At 44.9% G+C, this 22,980-nt stretch overlaps 1 protein-coding gene across 1 annotated transcript in view; it reads right to left on the bottom strand.

Annotated features, from left to right (window-relative positions):
• The window catches only part of epb41l5 (erythrocyte membrane protein band 4.1 like 5), a 218,616-nt gene that overhangs the window by 110,970 nt on the left and 84,666 nt on the right, over positions 1–22,980 (bottom strand). The window contains 4 exon segments of the mRNA XM_085986877.1: positions 1,830–1,874; positions 5,365–5,443; positions 14,841–14,883; positions 17,241–17,345. Of these exon segments, the coding sequence (XP_085843003.1) occupies positions 1,830–1,874; positions 5,365–5,443; positions 14,841–14,883; positions 17,241–17,345 (272 nt within the window).

The raw sequence follows: 22,980 nt of genomic DNA, 5'->3' as shown, positions 1-22,980 counted from the left end.
TAAGAGTGGTACAGGAAACTCTCTTTTATCCGGCACCGACGGGACTGACGTGGTGCCGGTTGATCAAAAAGTCCAGATTACAGAGAGGTATACTTACGAGAGCCCCATACACGGCCACAGGTGCAGGAGTCCCGGTTACACGGCCACAGATCCAGGAGTCCCTGTTGCACGGCCACAGATCCAGGAACCCCGGTTACACAGCTACTAATATATAGTAAAACTTACCTGAACCTACTCCTGAATTTTGCCGGTTAAAAGAGAGTTTCCTGTATCCAGAAACTTGAGGGCCCTAAAATGATGCCGTGGGGTATTGGCAGATGAATGCTTAATATTTCAGATGAATGCATTAAAAGCCTTTGCCAGCTGGTATCCTACGGCACAATTTCAGGGCCAAAGGATTTACACAAGAATCCATCTTTTTGCCACTTCCAAAGCTGGAACGCTGCAATAAAGATGAAGTTTAGTGAGGAAGGGGCTTTTCAATTTCTTTGACCCCCCCGATGCAACAGCTGGACCGTCGCTGTGGAAAGTAAATGAGTAGTATTCTAGAGTAAGTGTAACCCCATCACATCTGTAAGTGGATGCAGATGGCAGGTCAACAGCACACATCTGCCCGGCACACCACCAGCAGAATTTCCAACATTTTCCCAGGAATGTTCTAGAAGAGCAGCTAGTGAAACTGGAAGCAGTTCAAAGAGATACAGTAGACTTCTAACCTTATCTGTGTATTCTCCTATTCTTTTCTCCCTCATGTACTTATCCAACTTAAAATTCTCATCCTTGTTTTCAAATCTGTTCATGGCCTCGACCCTCCCTATCTCTGTAATCTCCTTCAGCCCCTCTACCCTCCGAGATATCTGCGCTGCTCTAATTCTGGCCTCTTGAGCATCCCTGATTATAATTTCTCCACCATTGGTGGCCGTGCCTTCTGTTGCCTGGGCCCTAAGCTCTGGAATTCCCTCCCTAATCCTCTCCGTCTCTCTACCTCACTTTCCTCCTTTAAGACGCTCCTTAAAACCTACCTCTGTGACCACTGCCCTAATGTGGCTTGGTGTCAAATTTTGTTTTATAACACGCCTGTGGAGCACCCTGGGACATTTTACTACATTAAAGGCGCTATATAAATACATGTTGTTGATACCCTTAAATTAATCTATACTATTCACCTCAACTATTCCCTGTGGTAGCGAGTTCCACATTCTAACCAATCTCTGGGTACAGAGGTTTCTCCCGAATTCTTTATTACTGTTAATATTATAAAGTGATGTCAATAAAGTGAAGATAATTGCAAGTCTTTCCTTCCCCCCCCCAACCCCCCCAAAAGGCACTGACACGTGCTGAAGTTCAGTTCTATGGGTGCCAGCAGCCCTCCAGTACCTTGCTCAGTGGCCATTCCTCGCCTGCAAGCCTTGGCCAGGGAGCATTCACAGGCTAATCGACCATGGGAGTAATCACAGCTCTGCCTGCTCCTGTCCTCATCCATAGCTCACATACGCTCAATTTCCAGCAGAGGTCATTAAACAGCGAGCGATCAGGAGCTGATCCCCCCCCCCCTACCCTCCTCCCCCGCCACCCTCCAGCCTAGCAACACGGAGGTCAGTTGGCTAAACGTAGACTGGGGTTTAAGCCTGGGACATCTCTGATCTGTATGGCCCAGCCCCCACAACATCAACATGCAACTATCCACTGAGCTGGCTTTAACTCTGATGATTTCAATCCTATGGAAACATGTCACACTAAAGGCAGTTAACATCCAGTAGGACATAAGTCGAACTCAGGGCTTGCATTGCCAGACTCCTGGTACAAAGTAATTTTTTAAAAGTACGTACTTGCCACTCAGAATGTCCTGCTTCAGCTGTAGTACAAACAAGTATCTGCGAATAAACAAGGATTCAAGAGTCAAGAATACAGACCTAAACTAAACTCATGGAAAGGTATCATTTGTTTTTTCATGCACTGAGTCATGATCTGGAATGCACTGCCCGAGGGTAGTGGAATCAGATTCAAGAGAAACTTTCAAAAGGGAATTGGATATATATTTGAAGGGGAGAAATTTGTAGGGCTGTGGGGAAAGAGCAGGGGAGTGGGACTAATGGGATAGCTCATTCAAAGAGCCGGCACAGGCACGATGGGCCGAATGGCCTCCTTCTGTGTTGTAAGACACCGATTGCAAATGCAACACAAACTGAAGGGCTGTAAGCACAACCAACGACAAGTGCTTCGAACACAATGGGCCAGAAATTCGGGTCGGGGGCAAGCCCCCGACCTGCACTTACCTAGCGCGCCAGCCGTTGTGCTGTGGGATTCCGATCCTGGGCCTCCTCCAACTGCCGGCGCGCAGTGCTTGCGTATCCCAGGGGCGCAGTTAGTTCAAAGCGTCCTCTGGGATCACGTGGGCCATGGAGAGCCAATCGTAGCAGGGAATCTCTATTCATAGATTTGACAGGAAGACCTGTCAAATCTATGAATTAGAGATCGGCCCCAAAACCTAACTAAAACTTCAAATAAATAAAAATAAAAAAAATCACATTTTTTAAATAGCTATAAATTGCATAAAATAACTTTTAAACAATAATTTAAATTTTTGAAAAAATTACAGTTTTTAACAGGGCTAAAAATAAACTTACCTTTCTTTAAAGTATTTAAAAATAATAAACCTGTGGAGAAAATGTTTTTAAAAATAATAAACCTGTGGAAAAAATGTTTTAATTTTACTTAATTCACCACTTACCTTGTTAAAAGCAGGCCTTGCGACTGCTTTTTAAAAGTGTAGCTCCTGGAGACTTACCCTCCCGGAGAAACCTGCAAAAAAACCGGAAGTTCCAGGCGTACGCGCTGCCTCTCCGGCGCACGCGTTCAACCTGTGAACCCCTTCCTTTAAGGGAACGCAAGTTCTGATTTCCCGCGCATGCGCAGTGCATGCACGAAACCGGCACTTTCGTTGGGCCTACGCGCGAGTACTCACCCATGGGGATTCGAATTTCTGGCCCAATGTGAAAAGCAACCCGCACAAAGAAATATCCCTGCAAAATGAGAAACTACTGCAAAAGGCAAACAAATTCGCTCTCTGACAACCAGAGAGAAAATATAAATCCCAGAAACCAGTTCAAACACAGAAAGGTCTTCACCGTTTCAATCAATGACATGGCTGCTCGGTCACATGACTTAAGGGCACGCTGTCAAAGGTCTGCGTGTGACAGTTTTAGTGCCGCCCAGGGCACAGAAGCAGACAGAAAGGTCACGGAAACTGGCAACTCAAAACTGGTCAGGTCACAGCGGTGAATCAATCAATTTCACGCCTGCTCCTAATTACCTCAAGGGCTGAAAGCACACCAGCTACTTTTAAGACATCTGGCTGGCTCCCAATCCAAATGCTTGATGTAATATTGGGCGCTTTTGTGTACAAAATGATGACGATCCGGGGTCGTTAGAAGAAAGTAAAGTAGTCAAGGGGTTCAGAGGACATCAAAGTACAAAATAAAATTGTTAAACGGCATTTTGAATAATCAGCTGAACCCCACAATTGGATTAGTGCTCTGCTCAGTTTCTTCCCATCTACAGTTACACTGAGGGAATGCTGCACGGTCAGAGGTGCCGTCTTTCGGATGAGACGTTAAACCGTCTGCTCTATCAGGTGGGCGTGAAAGATCCTACGGCACTATATTGAAGAGGAGCCGGGGAGTTATCCTCGGTGTGCTGGCCAATATTTATCCCTCAATCAACATCATTAAAACAGATTATCTGGTCATTATCACATTGCTGTTTGTGGGAGCTTGCCGTGCGCAAATGGGCTGCTGCGTTTCCTACATTACAACAGTGGCTGCACTTCAAAAAAAGTACTTCATTGGCTGTAAAGTGCTTTGGGATGCCCTGAGGTCGTGAAAGGCGCTTTATAAATGCAAGTCCTTTTCTTTAATTATGCTCCAATGTTGTCCCCACTTCTCCTGAAGACACTGGCTTGCGCTGGGGTACAGTTCCGCAGACACTGGCATGCCCTTATACCCTACCCATGTGAACCTAGACAGTCAGCAGGAGACCCTACCATCTGCAGCGGAGCCCAATCCTATCCTAACTTGACATCTAGGCATGCTCACACTCCAGTGGATGGCAATCAAGAGCAATGCTTCCACCCCGCACCCCCACCAACCCCAAACCAGAGGAACTGAGGCCAATTGCAGTGTATCTACTGCTGCTCAATTAATTCAGCACATACGAGGGAATTGGACCCAAAAGCTCCTTGGTCAGTGGACTCAGCCACCCTGGTTAGTGCAAGTAGCAAGACAGCCATCAAAGCGAGGCCATTTTAATTTCAAGTCGAGGTTGGATTTTGAGTCAGTGGTTGCCAACATTTCATGTCCTTGCTGACATTTCCCACTAGAGAATGAACCATTGTGATGTCGGGGCTTCAAATTTATTGAGCAATAAACCAACACTGAATACCAGGAATGTTATCGTTCAATTATCCCTCCCAGATCTATTATTATTTAGAGTTACGTTCGTTCTGTGCTTAGCCTTGGCAGGCCAACAGGTTCCAGCATGCCTTCTTTTTAAGAGCCATCAAATTGTTTCTAGCATTGAACATACTGTGCGCGCACCGTGGGGAATGCCAGCTGCAGAATGAACATACCTCTGGCAACAACCCTGCTTCTTTCCAAGTTCATACTGGAATCTATAGGCACCAAATCCCTCAGTTCCACAAAGTGTGCATTTCAAATGGAGCACGACCTGGTTGGGTGTTTCGCAAATGAGCTCGATAGATGCTGTAGCATGTTGCATGCTGGCATTGTTCCCATTCTAGACTTTACCAGACAATACACCCATTATTGATCGACATACAACAGGAAGCATCCTTGATGTAAACCGGTCTTGCCCAGGTGATCAAAGAAGACTCTCGGCCTCTGTTGGTTGAGCCAGACAAACCGTGAAGGTCTCCGATTCGATTTGATTCGCTCACTTTGTGTAGAACTAGTTGATCTCAAGCAGGTTGGCTGCCGGGGTTGCGACAATTAACTTGGGTTGAAAAGAGGGAAAAATGGACATCCAGGGTTCCAACTTCTGATCACTATCCAGCTACTGGGAAATTGAATATGAGAACCTGACCAGATTGGGCTTGGCTGCTGTGGTAAAATAGCCTCTCAACATTCATTGCTGAGGCCCAGACATGAGTAATGGCCACTTGTTGACTACTTCCATAGGTTGCCCTCCTGGTAACTCAATCAACAGGGAGTCAATATCTTCAGGAGGAGGAGGAAGGAAGAAAATGAATGAATAAAAATTCAATGACTTTTGACACCACATACCTACAGGCCTTTTATCAGGTACAATCCTTGAAGGCCAAGCGACAGAAACAAAACCTTTTCTTACCTGGTTAATTCTTCATGAAGATTGTTAGGTTCAGAGGAGTAAAACTTTACCCGCAGGTGAAGGCAGTACGGTGGGCCAACTGCAAGGGGAATTTTAAAAAACACCAGACTTAATATATAAACCAGAACAAATTTTCCAGACTCGATTTCAATCCGAGAGAATACATGACCCGAGTAAATCTTCAACCTAACCATGTCAATGGAGAACAGAGTACTGACATCCGACAAACCCCCTTCCTTTCCGGACTCTGAACACCGCAGGGCCGAGTTTCCATTTATTTCCTCTAGTTTTATCAGTGCAATCCGGGCAGAATCGACCGAACCAGTGCAACGAAGGTTCATTAGACTGGTTCCTGGGATAGGGGGATTGTCCTATGAGGAGAGATTGAGTAGACTAGGCCTATATTCTCTGGAGTTTAGAAAAATGAGAGGTGATCTCATTGAAACATACAAAATTCTTACAGGGCTTGACAGGGAAGATGCAGGGAGGATGGGGAGTCTAGAACCAGGGGTCACAGTCTCAGAATAAGGGGTCGGCCATTTAGGACAGAGATGAGGAGCAATTTCTTCACTCAAGAGGGTGGTGAATCTTTGGAATTCTCTACCCCAGAGAGCTGTGGCGTCTCAGTCATTGAGTATATTCAAGACAGAGATCGATAGATTTTTGAATATTAAGGGAATCAAGGGATATGGGGATAGTGCAGGAAAGTGGAGATAGTTAGAAGATCAGCCATGATCTTACTGATTGGCGGGGTGGGCTCAAAGGGCCAAACGACCTATGTTTTTATGTTCTTAAAAGATTGCGGAATTTTAAACGCAAGCGAGTCACGCCCAAAAAACCCACTCCCGCTCCTTTTTTCCCCGCAATCATTTACACTGGTTCAAAAATCACTTCAGGCCCTGCCTACAAAACCAGCCACGCCCCCAGGTCGACAAAGTGAGGACGGCGGGTTTCAGCGGATTGCGCCCATTTGGGAAAGGCCATCAAATTGCAGTCACATTTTTTTCCCCCGCCACACAGGCCCCAGTAGGGACACCCCACTCTTAAAACGTATGCATTAATAAATTAAAATGAATTTAAATCAATCAATCAGATCAATGCTCTTAAGGCAGGGCACGTGGCAGCAAAAGGTTTGGAGAGAGAGAGTAAAGCGTGCTTACTTTTTGTCCTTCAGCCTCACTTTGAAAGAAAACATTTTTTCAGTAGCTTTTATGGGGCTCCTCCCCAAATACTTGAGGCCCAACTGGCTCAGTTCCCAGTCACGAATTGAGTACGCTCATTTAGAGTGCTCCGTTGCACTGATTCATGGGTAACGTTACATTCCGGATTATGCAAATGAGTTTGGACAAAAACCTGAAGCGTAACTTCAAAAATCAGAAAAACTGCGCAACTTCACGTGCATTTTGGGCGCAATTTCCCGATTGCGCCCAAAGTGGAAACTCGACCTCCATACGTCTCCCAGGTGTATCAGCCCCGTTGGGAGTCTGGAGAGTCCTTGTTGTCAGGTAAGTGTCGAGGGATGTGGAGCAGAGGCGGGAAAGTGGAGTTGGGGTGCAGATCAACGTGACGGAGCAGGCTCGAGGGGGCTGAGCGGCTGACTCCTGCTCTCAATGTTACTACCTGCCCTCCCTCAAGCCGGGTCTGTGCTTGTGCGAGTCAACCGAATGGTCTTTAAGGCCCTGAATTTCCTTGGACTATCTGCCACTGCACATTGCAACTTCGGGTTAGATAAAGCAAGATGGGAGGAGGCTCGTGTGGAGCATAAACACCGGCATTGACCAGTTGGACATGAATGACCAGTTTCGATGCTGTGAATTCTTTGTAATTCTATGTATAATGAGCATCACCTGGGCAGTAACTGACAGCGAATCACCCATCAGATTACGGACCAGAAACTGGCCGGGTGCTACAAAAGGGCGGGCGATCGATCCCCGACATCGGGTGGTGGAGTTGAAAATTACCCCCAACATGGTTCTAAAACCGATTCTATACCTGTGCTTCTTTAGGTCAGATTGCAGGACATTAGCGCCCACAAGCCAGCTTCTGGTGCTCATGTCAACTAAATCCAGCTCCCTTACCCCAATGGCACAACTGTAGGCCCAGTTTTGATTTTTGGGAGCCTTTGCTTCCATGACTAGGAGAAGGGAACCTGGTTTCCCCAAGATTGGGTTTAATCGAGCGGCAGTGTAGAAAAAAACGTTACAATTAGACGGCTGTCAGCTGCTCTACAGAATTTCTTACAAGTGACCGTTCTCCATGTGCGAGCTGAGACGGGGAGTATTAGAGGCTATTGAAGCAGAACCTGCATTTATATAGCGACTTTCACGGCCTCAGGATGTCCCCAAGTGCTTTACAGCCAATGAAGTCCTTTTGAAGTGTGGTCACTGTTGCAATGTAGGAAGCGCACAGCAAGCTCCCACACACAGCGCTGAGATAATAACCAGATTATCAGTTTTACTCGTGTTGGATGAGGGCTAAATATTTGGCCAGGACGCCGGGGAGAACTCCCCGTGCTCTGCTTCGAATAGTGCCATGGGATCTTTTACATCCACCGGAGAGGGCGGACGGGGCCTCGGTTTAGCGTCTCATCCGAAAGACACAGAACAACGGATGTCCACACATAAATAGATTCTGGCAGGAGTCACTGGAAAGCAATGAGAGGAAATCTTGGCTAGCCTTCCCCTTTCTTCACCCAGGATGTTGAAGCCAAATCCTCTGATAATTTGCTACACTTCAAATCTTCAAGCAGTCACTTCAAACCAAAATAAAAAGTCTGATTGCATTATTTTCGATGTTCCACAAAATGAGATTGAAACGGAACTGAAAGCAAAATCACTTAAGCATGTTTTTTAGGCAGTTAGTCAAGGTATAGTATAAGAGGAGAGTGTTTGAAGACCAGGGCCTCAAACCCGGCACTAAGCTCAGGGTCTACAGAGCAGCAATGATACCCGCCCTGCTGTATGCCTCAGAGACATGGACCATGTACAGCAGGCACCTCAAAGCACTGGAGAGGTACCACCAACGCTGCCTCCGCAAGATCCTGCAAAACCATTGGCAGGATAGGCGCACCAACGTCAGTGTTCTCGCTCAGGCCAACATCCCCAGCATCGAAGCTTTGACCACGCTCAATCAGCTCTGATGGACAGGTCACATTGTCCGCATGCCCGATACGAGACTCCCAAAACAAGCGCTCTACTCGAAGCTCCGGTACGGCAAGAGAGCCCCAGGTGGGCAGAGGAAACGCTTCAAGGACACCCTCAAAGTCTTCTTGAAAAAGTGTAACATCCCCATCGACACCTGGGAATCCCTGGCCCAAGACCGCACAAAGTGGAGGAGAAGCATCCGGGAAGGCGCCGAACACCTCGAGTTTCTTCGCCGGGAGCAAGCGGAAGCCAAGCACAGGTCAACCCAAGCACCCCACCCACCCGCCCCTTCAACCACCGTCTGCCCCACCTGTGACAGAGACTGTAGGTCCCGCATTAGACTCATCAGTCACCAGCGAACTCATTTTTAATGTGGAAGCAAGTCATCCTCAGCTCCGAGGGATTGCCTAAGAAGAAGAGGAGTATAGGCACTGTATAGAAAGATCAAAATCAAATGGCCAATTTGACCAGAGTGCACGTCAGCCATTTAGGGTGCAGTTATACGACACAGAGTGACCAAAGACCTGCGTGCATTTAAGTGTGCCGCTGTCAATAAGACTGGAGGTATACTGTCCTTCGGTTCTGGCATCACATTGTTTTGTGCAAAGCTGTTGCGAGCTCACATCATTGACATCAGCGTGATGATACAGAGAGCAGGACTGGCTGTGCACACGGAACAGCGAACCAGCACTGTGATTGTAAAAGTCAAAATGTGCAGCAAAGCACTGGGCTCAGTGAAGGTAAACAAAATTCTCATCACATGCCAGGTGCTGTCCATAGTTCTCCTCGCGCAGTACGCACACCCGGCGCGCGCACTGAAACTCAGGCAGCTTGGAGTTATACTGCTGAACCTGGCAACAGAATGGACACGTTCCTCTCGATATTATACACCGGTGAGATTAAATCAGATTGGCTCCAGAATTCTAACGCTAATTTTGCATTGGGGCAAAGCAGATACCAGCGCCAAACGTGGCCTCAACGGTGTTGTGGCCTCGGTGATGAGAAAAGTTTGCAGATTGGGAGTTTATAAATGTTGGGCTCCAGCTCAAGAAAAAAAAACCCAGCATGAAATGACTGCCTCTCTAATACTTTTGACAACTTAAAAGCATCTGAAATGCAATAGACTCAAAACTTTGACATAGATAGAAATACGGGAGCAGGAGTAGACGATTCAACCCCTCGAGCATGTTCAGTTATTCAATTAGATCAAAGCTGATCTGCATCATAACTGCTGATCAGGACGGAAAGCAGAGAGTAGGAGTAAAGGGTAGCCATTCACAGTGGCAGAAGGTGGGTAGTGGTGTTCCACAAGGATAAGCGCTGGGACCACTGCTGTTCACAATTTACATTAACGATTTAGACTTAGGAGTCAAAAAAGCAATTTCTAAATTTGCGGATGACACCAAATTCGGTGGGGGGGGGGGGGGGGGGAGATAGTCAATACTGAGGAGGACTGCAACAAGTTACAAGTTATATTAATAAACTTGCAGAATGGGCATATAATTGGCAAATGAAGTTCAACATAGATAAATATGAGGTATTACATTGTGGTAGGAAGAATAGGGAGGTCACTTATTACTTGGAGTCTAGGTGGGGTAGAGGAACAAAGGGATCTCGGAGTACAAATACACAAATCACTAAAAGTTGCGCCACAGGTTAGCAAGGCCATAAAAAAAGCAAACCAAGCACTAGGGTTTATTTCTAGAGGTATAGAATTGAAAAGAAAAGTAGTGAAGTTATGCTAAACCTGTATCGAACCTTGGTTAGACCACATTTACACAGTTCTGGTCGCCATATTATAAAAAGGATATAGAGGCACTGGAGAGAGTAGAGAGAAGATTTCCAAGGTTGATACCAGAAATGCGAGGGTATACATATCAGGAAAGGATGAACAGGCTGGGTCTCTTTTCTCTTGAAAAAAGGCTGAGGGGTGACCTAATAGAGGTCTTTAAAATTACGAAAGGTTTTGATAGAGTAGATACAGAGAGAGTGTTTCCACTTGTGGGGAAGAGCATAACTAGAGGCCATCAATATAAGATAGTCACCAAGAAATCCAATAGGGAATTCAGAAGAAACTTCTTTACCCAGAGAGTGGTGAGAATGTGGAACTCGCTACCACAGGGAGTGGTTGAAGTGAATAGAATAGATGCATTGAAGGAGACTGGACAAGCACATGAGGAACAAGGGAATAGAGGGTTATACCGATAGATTTAGATGAGGAAAGACGGGAGGAGACTCGAGTGGAGCATAAACGCTGGCATGGGCTGGTTGGGCCGAATGGCCTGTTTCTGTGCCATATATCCGATGTAATCCTATGTAATAACCCCACCTACCCGCCTTGGTTCCATTTCCTTTAATACCCTTACCTAACAAAAATCTATCACAAGATTTTGAAATTTTCAATTGATTTAGCCTCAAAAACTTTTTGAGAGAGAAAGTTCCAGACTTCGACTATCCTTTGTGTGAAGAAGTGTTTCCGGACTTCACCCCCTGAATAACCTAGCTCTAATTTTAAGGTTATGCCCCCTTCATAGAATCATCGAATGGTGCAGCCCAGAAGGCGGCCATTCGGCCCATTGTGCCTGTTCCAGCTCTTTGGTAGAACTATCCAATTAATCCCACTCCCCTGCTCTTTCCCCACAGCCCCGTTATATTTTCCCTTCAGGTATTTATCCAATTCTCCTTTGAATGTTACTACTGATCTGCTTCCACCACCCTTTCAGACAGCGCATTCCAGATCACAACAACTCGCTGTGTAAAAACATGTTTCCTCATGTCGCCTCTGGTTCTTTTCCCAATCACCTTAAATCTGTGACCTCTGGTAACCGACCCTTCTGCCACAGTTTCTCATTATTTACTCTTTCAAAACCATTTATGATTTTACACACCTCTATCAAATCTCATCTTAACTTTCACTGTTCTAAAGGAGAACAACCCCAACTTCTCCAGTCTCTCCACATAACTGAAGTCCCTCATCCCTGGTGCGATTCGAAGTAAATCTCTTGTGCACCTTCTCCAAGGCCTTGACATCCTTCCTAAAGTGTGGTGCCCAGAATTGAACACAACACTCAAGCTGAGGCCTAACCAGTGTTTTATAAAAGGTGCTGCACAGCTGCCTTGCTTTTGTACTCTATTAATAAAAATAAGGATCCCATATGCTTTTTTTTTTTTTTATAAACAGTCTTCTCAACTTGTCCTGCCACCTTCAAAGATCTGTGCAGATACCCCCCCAGGTCTCTCTGTTCCTGCACCACTGTTAAAATTGTACCATTTACTTCATATTGCCTCTCCTCATTTTCCTACTAAAATGCATCACTTCATACTTATCTGCATTAAATTTCATCTGCCACGTGACTGCCCGTTTCCTCCTGAAGTCTGCTACGATCCTCCTCATTGTTTACTACATTTCTGAGTTTCGTATCATCTACAAACTTTGATATTCTGCCCTGTATACCCAAGCCCAGGTCCTAACACCACTGTATACCTCCCTCCAGTCTGAAAAACAACCATTCACCACTACTCTCTGCTTTCTGTCCCTTAGCCAATTTTGTATCCACGCTGCTACTGTTCCTTTAATCCCACAGGCTTTAATTTTGCTAACAAGTCTATTATGTGGTACTTCATCAAATGCCTTTTGAAACACCATATACACATCAACAGCACTAACCTCATCAACGCTTTCCGTTACTTCATCAAAGAGCTCGATCAAGTTAATCAAACATGATTTGCCTTTAACAAATCTGTGCTGACTTATTTATTAGCCCAACAGTTTTCCAAATGCTAATTCATTGTGTCCCGGATCGTTGCCTCTAAAAGTTTCCCCACCACCAACACTAACTGGCCTGTAGTTGCCAGGTTTATCCCTCTCCCCATTTTTAAACAGGGGTGTAACATTTGCAATCCTCCAGTCCTCTGGCACTACCCCTATATCCAAGGGGGATTGGAAGATTGTGGCCAGAGCCCCCACAATTTCCACCCTTACTTTCCTCAGTAACCTACGATGCATCCTATCTGGACTGGGCAACTTTTCTACTTTGAGGACTGCCAACCTTTTAAGTACTTCCTCTTTATCTATTTTTATCCTATCTAATATCACTACTGCCTCCTCCTTTACTGTGAAATTGGCAGCATCCCCTTCTCTAGTGAAGACAGATGCAAAGTGCTCATCGTGTACCTCAGCCATGCCCTCAGCCTCCACAAGGTGATCTTTTTGGTCCCTATTTGGCCCCACCCTTCCTTTGACAACCCTTTTACTACTTTTTGTGTGTTTATAAAAGACTATTGGGTTTCATTTTATGTTAGCTGACAATCTATTCTCATGCCCTCTTTTTGCCCCTAATCCCTTTTTTAGTTCTCTGTACTTTCTATATTCAGCTTGGTTCTTTACTGTATTATTACCCTAACAATTGTCCCAGGCCTCCTTTTTCAGTCTCATTTTAATCTCTATTTCTTTAGTCATCCAGGGAGCTCTAGCTTGGGATGACCTTCCTTTCCCCCTAGTCCAGAACTATTCTAAACATGATATTATGATCACTGTTCCCCAAACATGCTCCACTTTATTCCCCAGAATTAGATCCAGCACTGCTTCCTTTCTCGTTGGGCTGAAAACACACTAATCAAGAAAGTTCCCTTGTACACATTTCAGGAATTCCTCCCCCTGGTTTGCACTGTTACGATCCCAGTCTATATTAGGATAATGGAAGCCCCCCATTATCACTTCTCTAGTTCTTGCATCTTTCTGTAATTTGCCTGCGAATTTGCTCCCCTATCTCCTTCCCACAATTTGGTGGCCTATAGTTTCCACCCAGTAGCGTAATAGCTCCTCTATTGTTCCTTAATTCTAACCAAATAGGCTCTGTCTTTGGCCCCTCAATTACATCATCCTTCTCCGTGCTAGAATAGTTTCTTTGATCAGTACGGTCACCATGCCTCCCTTTTTTCTTTCCTGAATACCTTGTAGCCAGGAATATTAAGTTCCCAATCCTCCCCTTCTTTGAGGCAGGTCTCTGTTATTGTCACTATATCATAGTCCCATGCGGCGACATGTGCCTGCAGCTCATCAACCTTACTTACCACACTCCGTGCATTTATGTACATGCACTCCAAACCAGTCTTGGACTGCTTCATATTTGCCTCCCCCACCCCCGGTCTGATCCCTCTTATTTCTGAACTATTCTTCGCTCTAGTGCTATTTGCCTCTCCCAGTCCTCCACGCACCTTGTTTCTCCTCTCTAATGTCCCATCCTGGTGCCCATCCCCCTGCCAAATGAATTTAAACCCTCCCCCGCACAGTACTAGTTAACCGTATCACGAGGACATTGGCCCAGCTCTGTTGAGGTGCAACCCATCCACCTTGAACAGGTCGCTCCTGTCTCAGAACTGGTCCCAATGCCCCAGGAATCTGAAGCCCTCGCTCCTGCACCATTTCTCCAGCCATGCGTTAACTTGTTTTAGAATACTATTCCTGTACTTACTAGAGTGTGGAACTGGGAGTAATAGAGATTACGACCTTTGAAGTCCTGCTTTTCAACTTCCTTCCTAGCACCCGAAAGTCTGACTGCTGGACGGCAAACCTTTCCCTTCTTATGTCATTGGTTGCCATGTGGACCTCAACATCTGGCTGTTCACCTTCCCCCTCAAAATGTTCTGCACCCTCTCAGTGCCATCCTTTACCCTGGCACCAGGGAGGTAACACAACATGCGGGACCTCAGTGGTTACAGAAACGCCCATCTATCCCCGACTATTGAATCCCCTAGGACCACTGCATTTCTACATTTTGCTCTGCCCGCTCTGTGCATCATTTGCCCCGCAGTGCCGTGGATGTGCTGTATACTGCACTCCCCCAAGGTGTCGTCACCCTCACTGGTATTCAGTGCTGAAAACCAGTTTGAGAGAGTGCCACACTCCCGGAGGATTCCTGCACTGCCTGCCTCTTCTCTTCCTACCCTGCTGGATGGCCACCTACTTACTATTGTCCTGAACTCTCTCTAGCTGCGGGGTGACCACCTCCTGGAACGTGCGCTCCAGGAAATTCCCAGCCTCCCGTATGCCCTGCAGGGACTCCAGCTGTTCCTCAAGCTCAGAAACCCAAGCTTGAGTTTGAACAACTTGAGGAACTTCCTGCACACATGGTTGTCCAGGACACATGAAGCATCCTGGAGTTCTCACATGGATTCCCTTGTTCTGGACTCCCTCACCAGAGGAAATAGTTTCTCTCTATCTACCTTCTCAAATCCTTTAAATCATCTTAAAAATACTTATTATAGCGGTTTTCATTTTGCAGATCCTACTTGGAGACTAACATTTTTGTAATGGATTCAAACACAACTTACTTTTCACTTGCTTCTTGATGCTCTTGGTGTTGTCCAACCAGTGCTGCAACATAAAATACCGACATACGTTACATTCAGACAGCCCAGGGAGACTGCATAAGACACAGTGAGGAACAGCTTCCCCTGCCCCGTTTTACACTGAAGTCATTGAGGACGGTTGGTATTCTTGTAGCAACATAAACTTGTTGTGTTCCACAGATAAAGTGGCGAACCAGTTCAGTGCATTTGCATCATGCCGATACTTTCAGGTTATGAAATAGGCACACTGATGCGCTGAGCGCGCTTACTGAGTTTTAGGAGGCCAACAAGGCAAGCCGTAGCCGATCGGGAGAGCGATAAAAAAGTGGAGCACATGGAAGCCAGTAAGTTTACATCTGCTAGTGCCGTCAACTGCACGAGACCAGTGTGCCGAGAGTCAGTGGCATAAAAGCACCTTCAGACAGGTCAGTGACCCCAGTCCCCCCAACATGGGAAAAACATATTTTACAAAATGGTTGTGGTGAAAGGTCACTGACCAGAAACGTTAACTCGGTTTCTCTCTCCACAGATGCTACCTGACCTGCTGAATATTTCCAGCATTTTCTGTTTCTATTTCAGTTTTCCAGCCTCTGCAGTATTTTGCTTTTGCCTTGCAAAATGGTGTCGCGCTTCGGGCAAAGGGACAGAAACTGGCAAATTGCTGGCCTGTTTTTATTTCAGATTTTCAAATTGCTGGCCTGCTTTAGTACAGCAGCTTTTTAAAAAATAAAAAAAAAGTTTTAAAAAAAAAGTGGACCTAAATTGGGCCAAAATCCAAACGTTTCCAAACCATTATTGGAAATGAAAATTGGGATGGGTTCTGTTACGGGCAGGAAAATTCCCTCTGCCAGTTTACCCCCAAACGATGGTTAAATTTACCCCCCCAGTGAATGTCAGAATAAAGGTACAGTTCCATCTGGGAGGGCGTTTAAGGAGTTTGTACATAATGTTAACCAGGGCAGGAAACTTAAAGACATTTGAGTAAGTTATTAATTTATCAAGGGTCTGGTAGATTTTTCTAAAAACTACCAATTTATTACTCTTTATCATTCAAGGTCCGAGAATTAAAACAGAGAACACCAGTAGAACTAAGCAGCTTACTAAACTATCCATTTCCTTTATAACCGTTCTATTCTACTGTTCAGGAATATCCCTCCAGGTTGCTTTTTGTTAAATGCCATTGCCGAGAACTAAAATAAGTATGTGTGTGTTCCTCGGAGTAACACGCCCTCAGAACAGCGATAAAACCTTGACTGACCTTTCCATGGCCGTAGGTATTTTTAAGGAATGAAGCTGGCCCCAACACAGTTTGGCATTCTCAGTGAAATAAACATCAGTAACCTTTGGAAACAGATCCAAGCTCCAAAAGGTTTCAATAACTAACCAAAATACAGTCAATTTTACAGTCAAAAGAGCACGTCAGCCAGACTCAAGCAGTGCTGCTCCAACTGCTTTTCAATTCACCCAATGCCAAGTGATGCAATTAAATAAAAAAGGGAACAATTTAAATTAGAAATGAATTCTACTTCTGGGTGGTACAATATTAACTGCAGCCCCTGTGCCCAGTGGGGAGAGGTGTTCCACAACGAGGCTTGGCCTTATTCCTTCTTTTCTTTTTCCATCACAGATCTGTTTTCTTTCAGCCCCTACACATTCCAGCGCTGGACATTTAAATGTTCTCAGCCACAGCACCAGCACACACTTTGTTTAGAGAACCACTGACTGCTCAAATGTACGGCTTTCAGCCGTCTTACATGAAACAGCGTTAGCCAGGCAAAATATGTAGCAGATGTCTAAAACTTTGGGTGGGAGGTTAAATTGGTTACTTAAGAAAGTTGCATTTCCTTCAAAAAAAGAATGTTTTGCTCCATAATAGCATAGCATTGAAAAGGTTTATATGCAGCAAGATAGGAGGCGTACGTCACTGAAACCTGGCTTGAAAGCATTCACTTAAACCGGTGAAGCTTCAAAGCTCAAAATTCATGGGTCCAATTTAATAGGACACAGCAGGAATGTAGTCGGGAAGAGGCTTTAGTCTTTTCCTGGCTTCTTCCGTGCTTATTAACCAGCTGCAAGGAGGCCTACAAAAGAGAGTGGGATTAGCCCCCCTCCAGGTAGGAAAAATGTCACCCTCACATTCAAAAACACATTACTGTAAAGTACATGAAGAATGAGATTATCTGAAAGAGATTTTGGACTATTTGTTAGTTTATCCCTGGAAGGTAGAGAAATAAAGCTGAGCTTCCATTGTACAGAATTCTAAACAGACAGGACACAAAATGCGGGCTAACGATAGCTTATATTTCTCCCAACACTGTACCTGTACATCAACATACTTCAACAAACTCCTTAAGCGTCTTTTGGATGAAGAGGGTGCCTTACCGCTACTTGGGCAGAATCCATGAACCGAAGGCCAAAGTAGTCTTTCTCAATGATGTCGAGATGGTACATGATCTGCTCAAACAGCTCTTGGCCTTTCGCTTTTTTCTAAAAAGAACAAAAATACATGAAAATTTCTGAGCAGAATGTTCACAGTCAGTTTTAAATGGTTTTACACAAGTTCAAAAGGAACATTTGTTTTTAAACATACGTTCAAAATCGGTTTGTTTCATGGACCAAAATTTGCACACAAATATCAATAAAGATGAAAATTAGCACTCATTTTAATTGAAGACTATACAGTACAAACTTACATAAGAATTAGGAGCAGGAGTAGGCCATACGGCCCCGCGAGCCTGCTCCGCCATTCAATAAGATCGTGGCTGATCTTCGACCTCAACTCCACTTTCCCGCCTGATCTCCATATCCCTAGATTCCTCAAACTCCATTCGCCCACATTTCCCTTACCCAACAAAAATCCATTGATCTCGGGTCTTGAAAATTTCAATTGAACCAGCACCCACAGGCTTTTAGGGGGGGGGGGGGGGGGGTCACTCCTAAATGGCCGAGCTCTAATTTAAAGATTCTGCCTCCTTAGGCTCAGTGTTAGCTGAAGGGCAGGATGCAACACAGTAAATTAGATTCACACAGAGAATGCTCAGGAGGTCAGGCAGCGCACGCACGCACGCACGCACGCACACACGCACACACGCACACACGCACACACACACACATTTACGGGGCCCGTAACCGCGTACGCTAGCGCCCCGCAAGTTCTGGGCTTTCCTGCACGCGATGCGCGAAAAGCCGGAACTTGCGATCGGTCAAGTTTCAGCTCGACCGGTCGTCTGCACCCCCGGGAAATGGACATTCGCTGGCGGAGAGTTGAGCTTTTTCAGCCCAACCACTGCCCAGCGAATGCCCACGAAACTCTTACGCCTGGTAAAAGCAAGCGTAAGGGTTTAAATAAATATTAAAATACATTTTTAAAAATCATTTAAACATTCAAAAGCCTTTAAAATTAGCTTAGGTTATTTCTGGCCCCTTTAAAAATGTTTTCATTTATTTTTCAAAAAATTAAATTTTTGTTTCAAATGTTTAATTAAATTGTATTTTGATTAATTTTAACCATGTGGTGATTTATTTTTATTTAGGTTGTGTGAAAGTGTGATTTTTATCTCAATCCTATTAATCGTATGGTGATTCCGTACGTAAATGGAAGCCCTATAAGCATAATGGGAATTCCCCCTTTTTGATTGGTTGGGCCGGCCCACGTCATCACGTGGGCCTTTACGCAGGCGTTGCCTGCAGGCTCAGGATTGCAAGAGTCCGAAGATATGGAGGAACCATTCGCCCGCGGGAAGCCACCGACCGCAATTTCAGGTCCAACGATTCAGGTCGTTGGCCTTTCGTCAGAACCCGTCCCAGCATCTGCAGTATTTTGCTTTTATCTGAATTAGATTCACCTCAGCATAAAATACCAATCTAGTCAAAACAAGACTTCCATCCATTTACTAGGGCTGTCTACATTCAGGAAATAGTAGGAGGAGTGAGATTTAGGATCTAGAGAGCGAGACTGATCGCAAACTCATTGAAACATTGGGAGCTGCGTTTATTTTTGAGAGTGAGAAACACCAAAAATCAGTGGTAATCTGAAGCTAAAAATGAACGAGTCTCAGACCAAATGAGTGAAAGTTGACATGGAAGTGGTAACAGGGCACTTTGAAAATAATAATAGGATTGGGCAGTCAACACGGATTTATGAAAGGGAAATCGTGTTTGACAAATCTGTTAGAGCTTTTGAGGTTGTAACTAACAGAACAGATAAAGGGGGAACCAGTGGATGTGGTGTATTTGGATTTTCAAAAGGCATTTGATAAGGTTCCACACAAGAGGTTATTAAACAAAATTAGGGCTCATGGGATTGGGGGTAATATACTAGCATGGATTGAGGATTGGTTAATGGACAGAAAACAGAGTAGGAACAAACGGGTCATTTTCAGGTTGGCAGGCTGTAACTAGAGGGATACCACAATGACCAGTGCTTGGGCCTCAGCTATTCACAATCTACATCAATGATTTGGATGAGGGGACCAAATATAACATATCCAAGTTTGCTGATGATACAAAGCTGGGTGGGAATGCAAGTTGTGAGGAGGATGCAAGGAGGCTTCAAGGGGATATAGACAGTCTAAGTGAGTGGGCAAGAACATGGCAAATGGAATATAATGTGGAGAAATGTGAAGTTATCCACATGGTAGGAAAAATAAAAAAGTGGAGTACTTTTTTTTAAATGAAGATTGGGAAATGTTGGTTCAGAGGGACCTGGGTGTCCTTGTACAGTACAAGAATCACAAAGTTAACAGGCAGGTACAGCAAGTAATTAGGAAAGCAAATGGTGTGTTGGTCTTTATTACAAGAGGATTTGAGTTTACATTGAAACATAGAAGATAGGAGCAGGAGTAGGCCATTCAGCCCCTCAAGCCTGCTCCACCATTTAATATATCATGGCTGATCATTCAAATTCAGTACCCTGCCCCTACTTACTCCCCATATTCCTTGATCCCTTTAGCCTTAAGAAATATAATCTAACTCCTTATTGAATATATTTAATGAATTGGCCTCAACTGCCTTCTGTGGAAGAGAATTCCACAGGTTCACCACTCGCTAGGTGAAGAAATTCCTCCTCATCTGTCCTAAATGGCTTACCCCTTATCCTTAGACTGTGACCCCTGGTTCTGGACTCCCCAACCATCGGGAACATCCTTCCTGCATCTAGTCTGTCTAGTCCTGTTAGAATTTTATAAGTTTCAATGAGATCCCCTCATTCTTCTAAACTCTAGCAAATACAAGCCCAATCAACCCAATCTCTCATCATACGTCATTCCTGCCATCCCAGGTATCAGTCTGGTGAATCTTCACTGCACTCCCTCCATGGCAAGAACATCCTTCCTCAGATAAGGCGACCAAAACTGCACACAATACTCAAGGTGTGGCCTCACCTAGGCCCTGTACAACTGCAGCAAGACATCCTTGCTCCTGTACTCGAATCCTCTCACTACGAAGGCCAACATACCATTTGCCTTCTTAACCGCCTGCTGTACCTGCATGCTTACCTTCAGCAACTGGTGCACAAGGGCACCCAGGTCTCGTTGCACTTCCCCTTTTCCCAATCTATTGCCGTTCAGATAATAATCTGCCTTCCTGTTTTTGCCACCAAAGTGGATAAACTCACATTTATCCACATTATACTGCATCTGCCCAATCACCCAACCTGTCCAAATCATACTGGAGTTTCTCTGCATCCTCCTCACAGCACACATGCCCACCAGGCTTTGTGTTGACTGCAAACTTGGAGATATTACATCTAGTTCCCTTGTCTAGATCATTGTGAATAACTGGGGTCCTAGCACCGATCCCTGCGGTACCCCACTAGTCACTGCCTGCCACTCGGAAAAAGACCCGTTTATTCCAACTCTTTGCTTCCTGTCTACCAACCAGTTCTCTAACCAAGTCAGTACCTTACCCCAAGCCCATGTGCTTTAACTTTGCATGCTAATCTCTTATGCGGGACCTTATCGAAAGCCTTCTGAAAGTCCAAATACACCACATCCACTGATTCTCCCTCATCTATTCTACCAGTTACATCCTCAAAAAATTCCAGTAGTTTAGTCAAGCATGATTTACCTTTTGTAAATCCATGTTGACTTTGTCCGATCCTGTCACTGTTATCCAAGTGCTCTGCTATTACATCTTTTATAATGGACTCCAGCATTTTCCCCACCACCGATGTCAGGCTTACCGGTCTATAATTCCCCCTTTTCTCTCTACCACCTTTTTTAAATAGTGGGGTTACATTAGCTACCCTCCAATCCATAGGAACTGTGCCAGAGTCTATAGAATTTTGGAAGATGACCAGCAATGCATCTACTATTTCTAGGGCCACTCCCTTAAGTACTCTAGGATGTAGATTATCAGGCCCTGGGGATTTATCGGCCTTCAATCCCACCAATTTCCCCAACACCATTTCCGTACAAATTCTGATTTCATTCGGTTCCTCCCTCTCATTAGACCCTATGTTCCCCAACATCTCTGGGAGGTTATTTGTGTCCTCATTTGTGAAGACAGAACCAAAGTATGTATTTAATTGGTCTGCCATTTCTTTGTTCCCCATTATAAATTCCCCTGATTCTGACTGCAAAGCACCTACGCTTGACTTCACCAATCTTTTTCTCTTCCCATATCTGTAGAAGCTTTTACATTCAGTCAGTTTTTATGCTCCCTGCAAGCTTACGCTCATATTCTATTTTCCCCCTCTTAATTAATCCCTTTGTCCTCTTTGCTGAATCCTAAACTGCTCCCAATCCTTAGGTTTACTGCTTTTTCTGACCAATTTATATGTCCTCTCCTTGAATCTTATGCTATCCCTAATTTCCCTTGTAAGCCACAGTTGAGTCACCTTTTGTGTTTTATTTTTATGCCAAACAGGGATGAACAAATTCTGTAGTTCATCCATGCGATCTTTAAATGTTTGCCATTGCCTATCCACCGTCAACCCTTTAAGTAACATTCCCCAATCCATCCTAGCCAACTCGCGCCTCATACCATCGTAATTTCCTTTTAAGAGTAAAGACGCCTTACTGCAATTATGCAAGGCCCTGGTGAGACCACACCTGGAGTATGGTGTACACTTTTGGTCTCCTTACCGAAGGAAGGATATACTTGCCATAGAGGGAGTGCAACGAAGTTTCACCAGACTGGTTCCTGGGATGGGGGGGTTGTCCTACGAGGAGAGATCGAGTAGACTGGGCCTATATTCTCTGGAGTTTAGAAGAATGAGAGGTGATCTCATTGAAACATACAAAATTCTTACAGGGCTCGACAGGGTAGTTGAAGGGAGGATGTTTCCCTTGGCTGGGAAGTCTAGAACCAGGGGTCACAGTCTCAGAATAAAGGGTCAGCCATTTAGGACTGAGATGAGGAGAAATTTCTTCACTCAGAGGGTGGTGAATCTTTGAAATTCTCTACCCCAGAGGGCTGTGGAGGCTCAGTCATTGAATATATTCAAGATGAGAGTGCTAGATTTTTGAATATTAAAGGAATCAAGGGATATGGGGATAGTGCAGGAAAGTGGAGATGAGGTAGAAGATGATCTTAATGAATGGTGGAGCAGGCTCAAAAGGCCAAATGGCATAGTCTTGCTCATATTTCTTAAGTTATGTTCTTATACTTCAACCTTCCAGTTGGGACTCATTTTTAATTCTGCAAAGCGTGTCCAAAACAATCCATTAGATCAGGAGTGTCCAACCTGCGGCCCTACGGATACATTGCTGCCAACCCGGTCCTCCGACCCCAGGCGACCCTCCTCCCACTCTATTTCAGCTCACCCTATTGATATATCCTTCTATTCCTTTCCTTTCTCCCTCATGTACTTATCTAGCTTCCCTTTAAAGGCATCTATACTATTCGCCTCAGCCACTCCAAATGGCAGCGAGTTCCACATTCTCATCACTCTCTGGGTAAAGAAGTTTCTCCTGAATTCCTCATCGGATTCAGTAACTATCTTAGAAGAGCTATTGTAGTTTCTATGACATTGTTTCTGAACACACAAGGGTTGCAGTCTCCACCCTTCGAGTGGCCGCTCACTCCATATTACTCCAGCTTATTGGGACTGTAACATGCATCCTGACTGAATCAGGCACTACGGCCATCAGATCAGCATCCACCACAGGGTAATTGTACC

This window comes from Somniosus microcephalus, chromosome 4 (genome assembly GCF_052327205.1).
Source record: "Somniosus microcephalus isolate GS21.2 chromosome 4, FLI_Smic_1.0, whole genome shotgun sequence".
Taxonomy (NCBI): Eukaryota; Metazoa; Chordata; class Chondrichthyes; order Squaliformes; family Somniosidae; genus Somniosus; species Somniosus microcephalus.
This window is presented reverse-complemented; position numbering and strand designations above follow the sequence as displayed.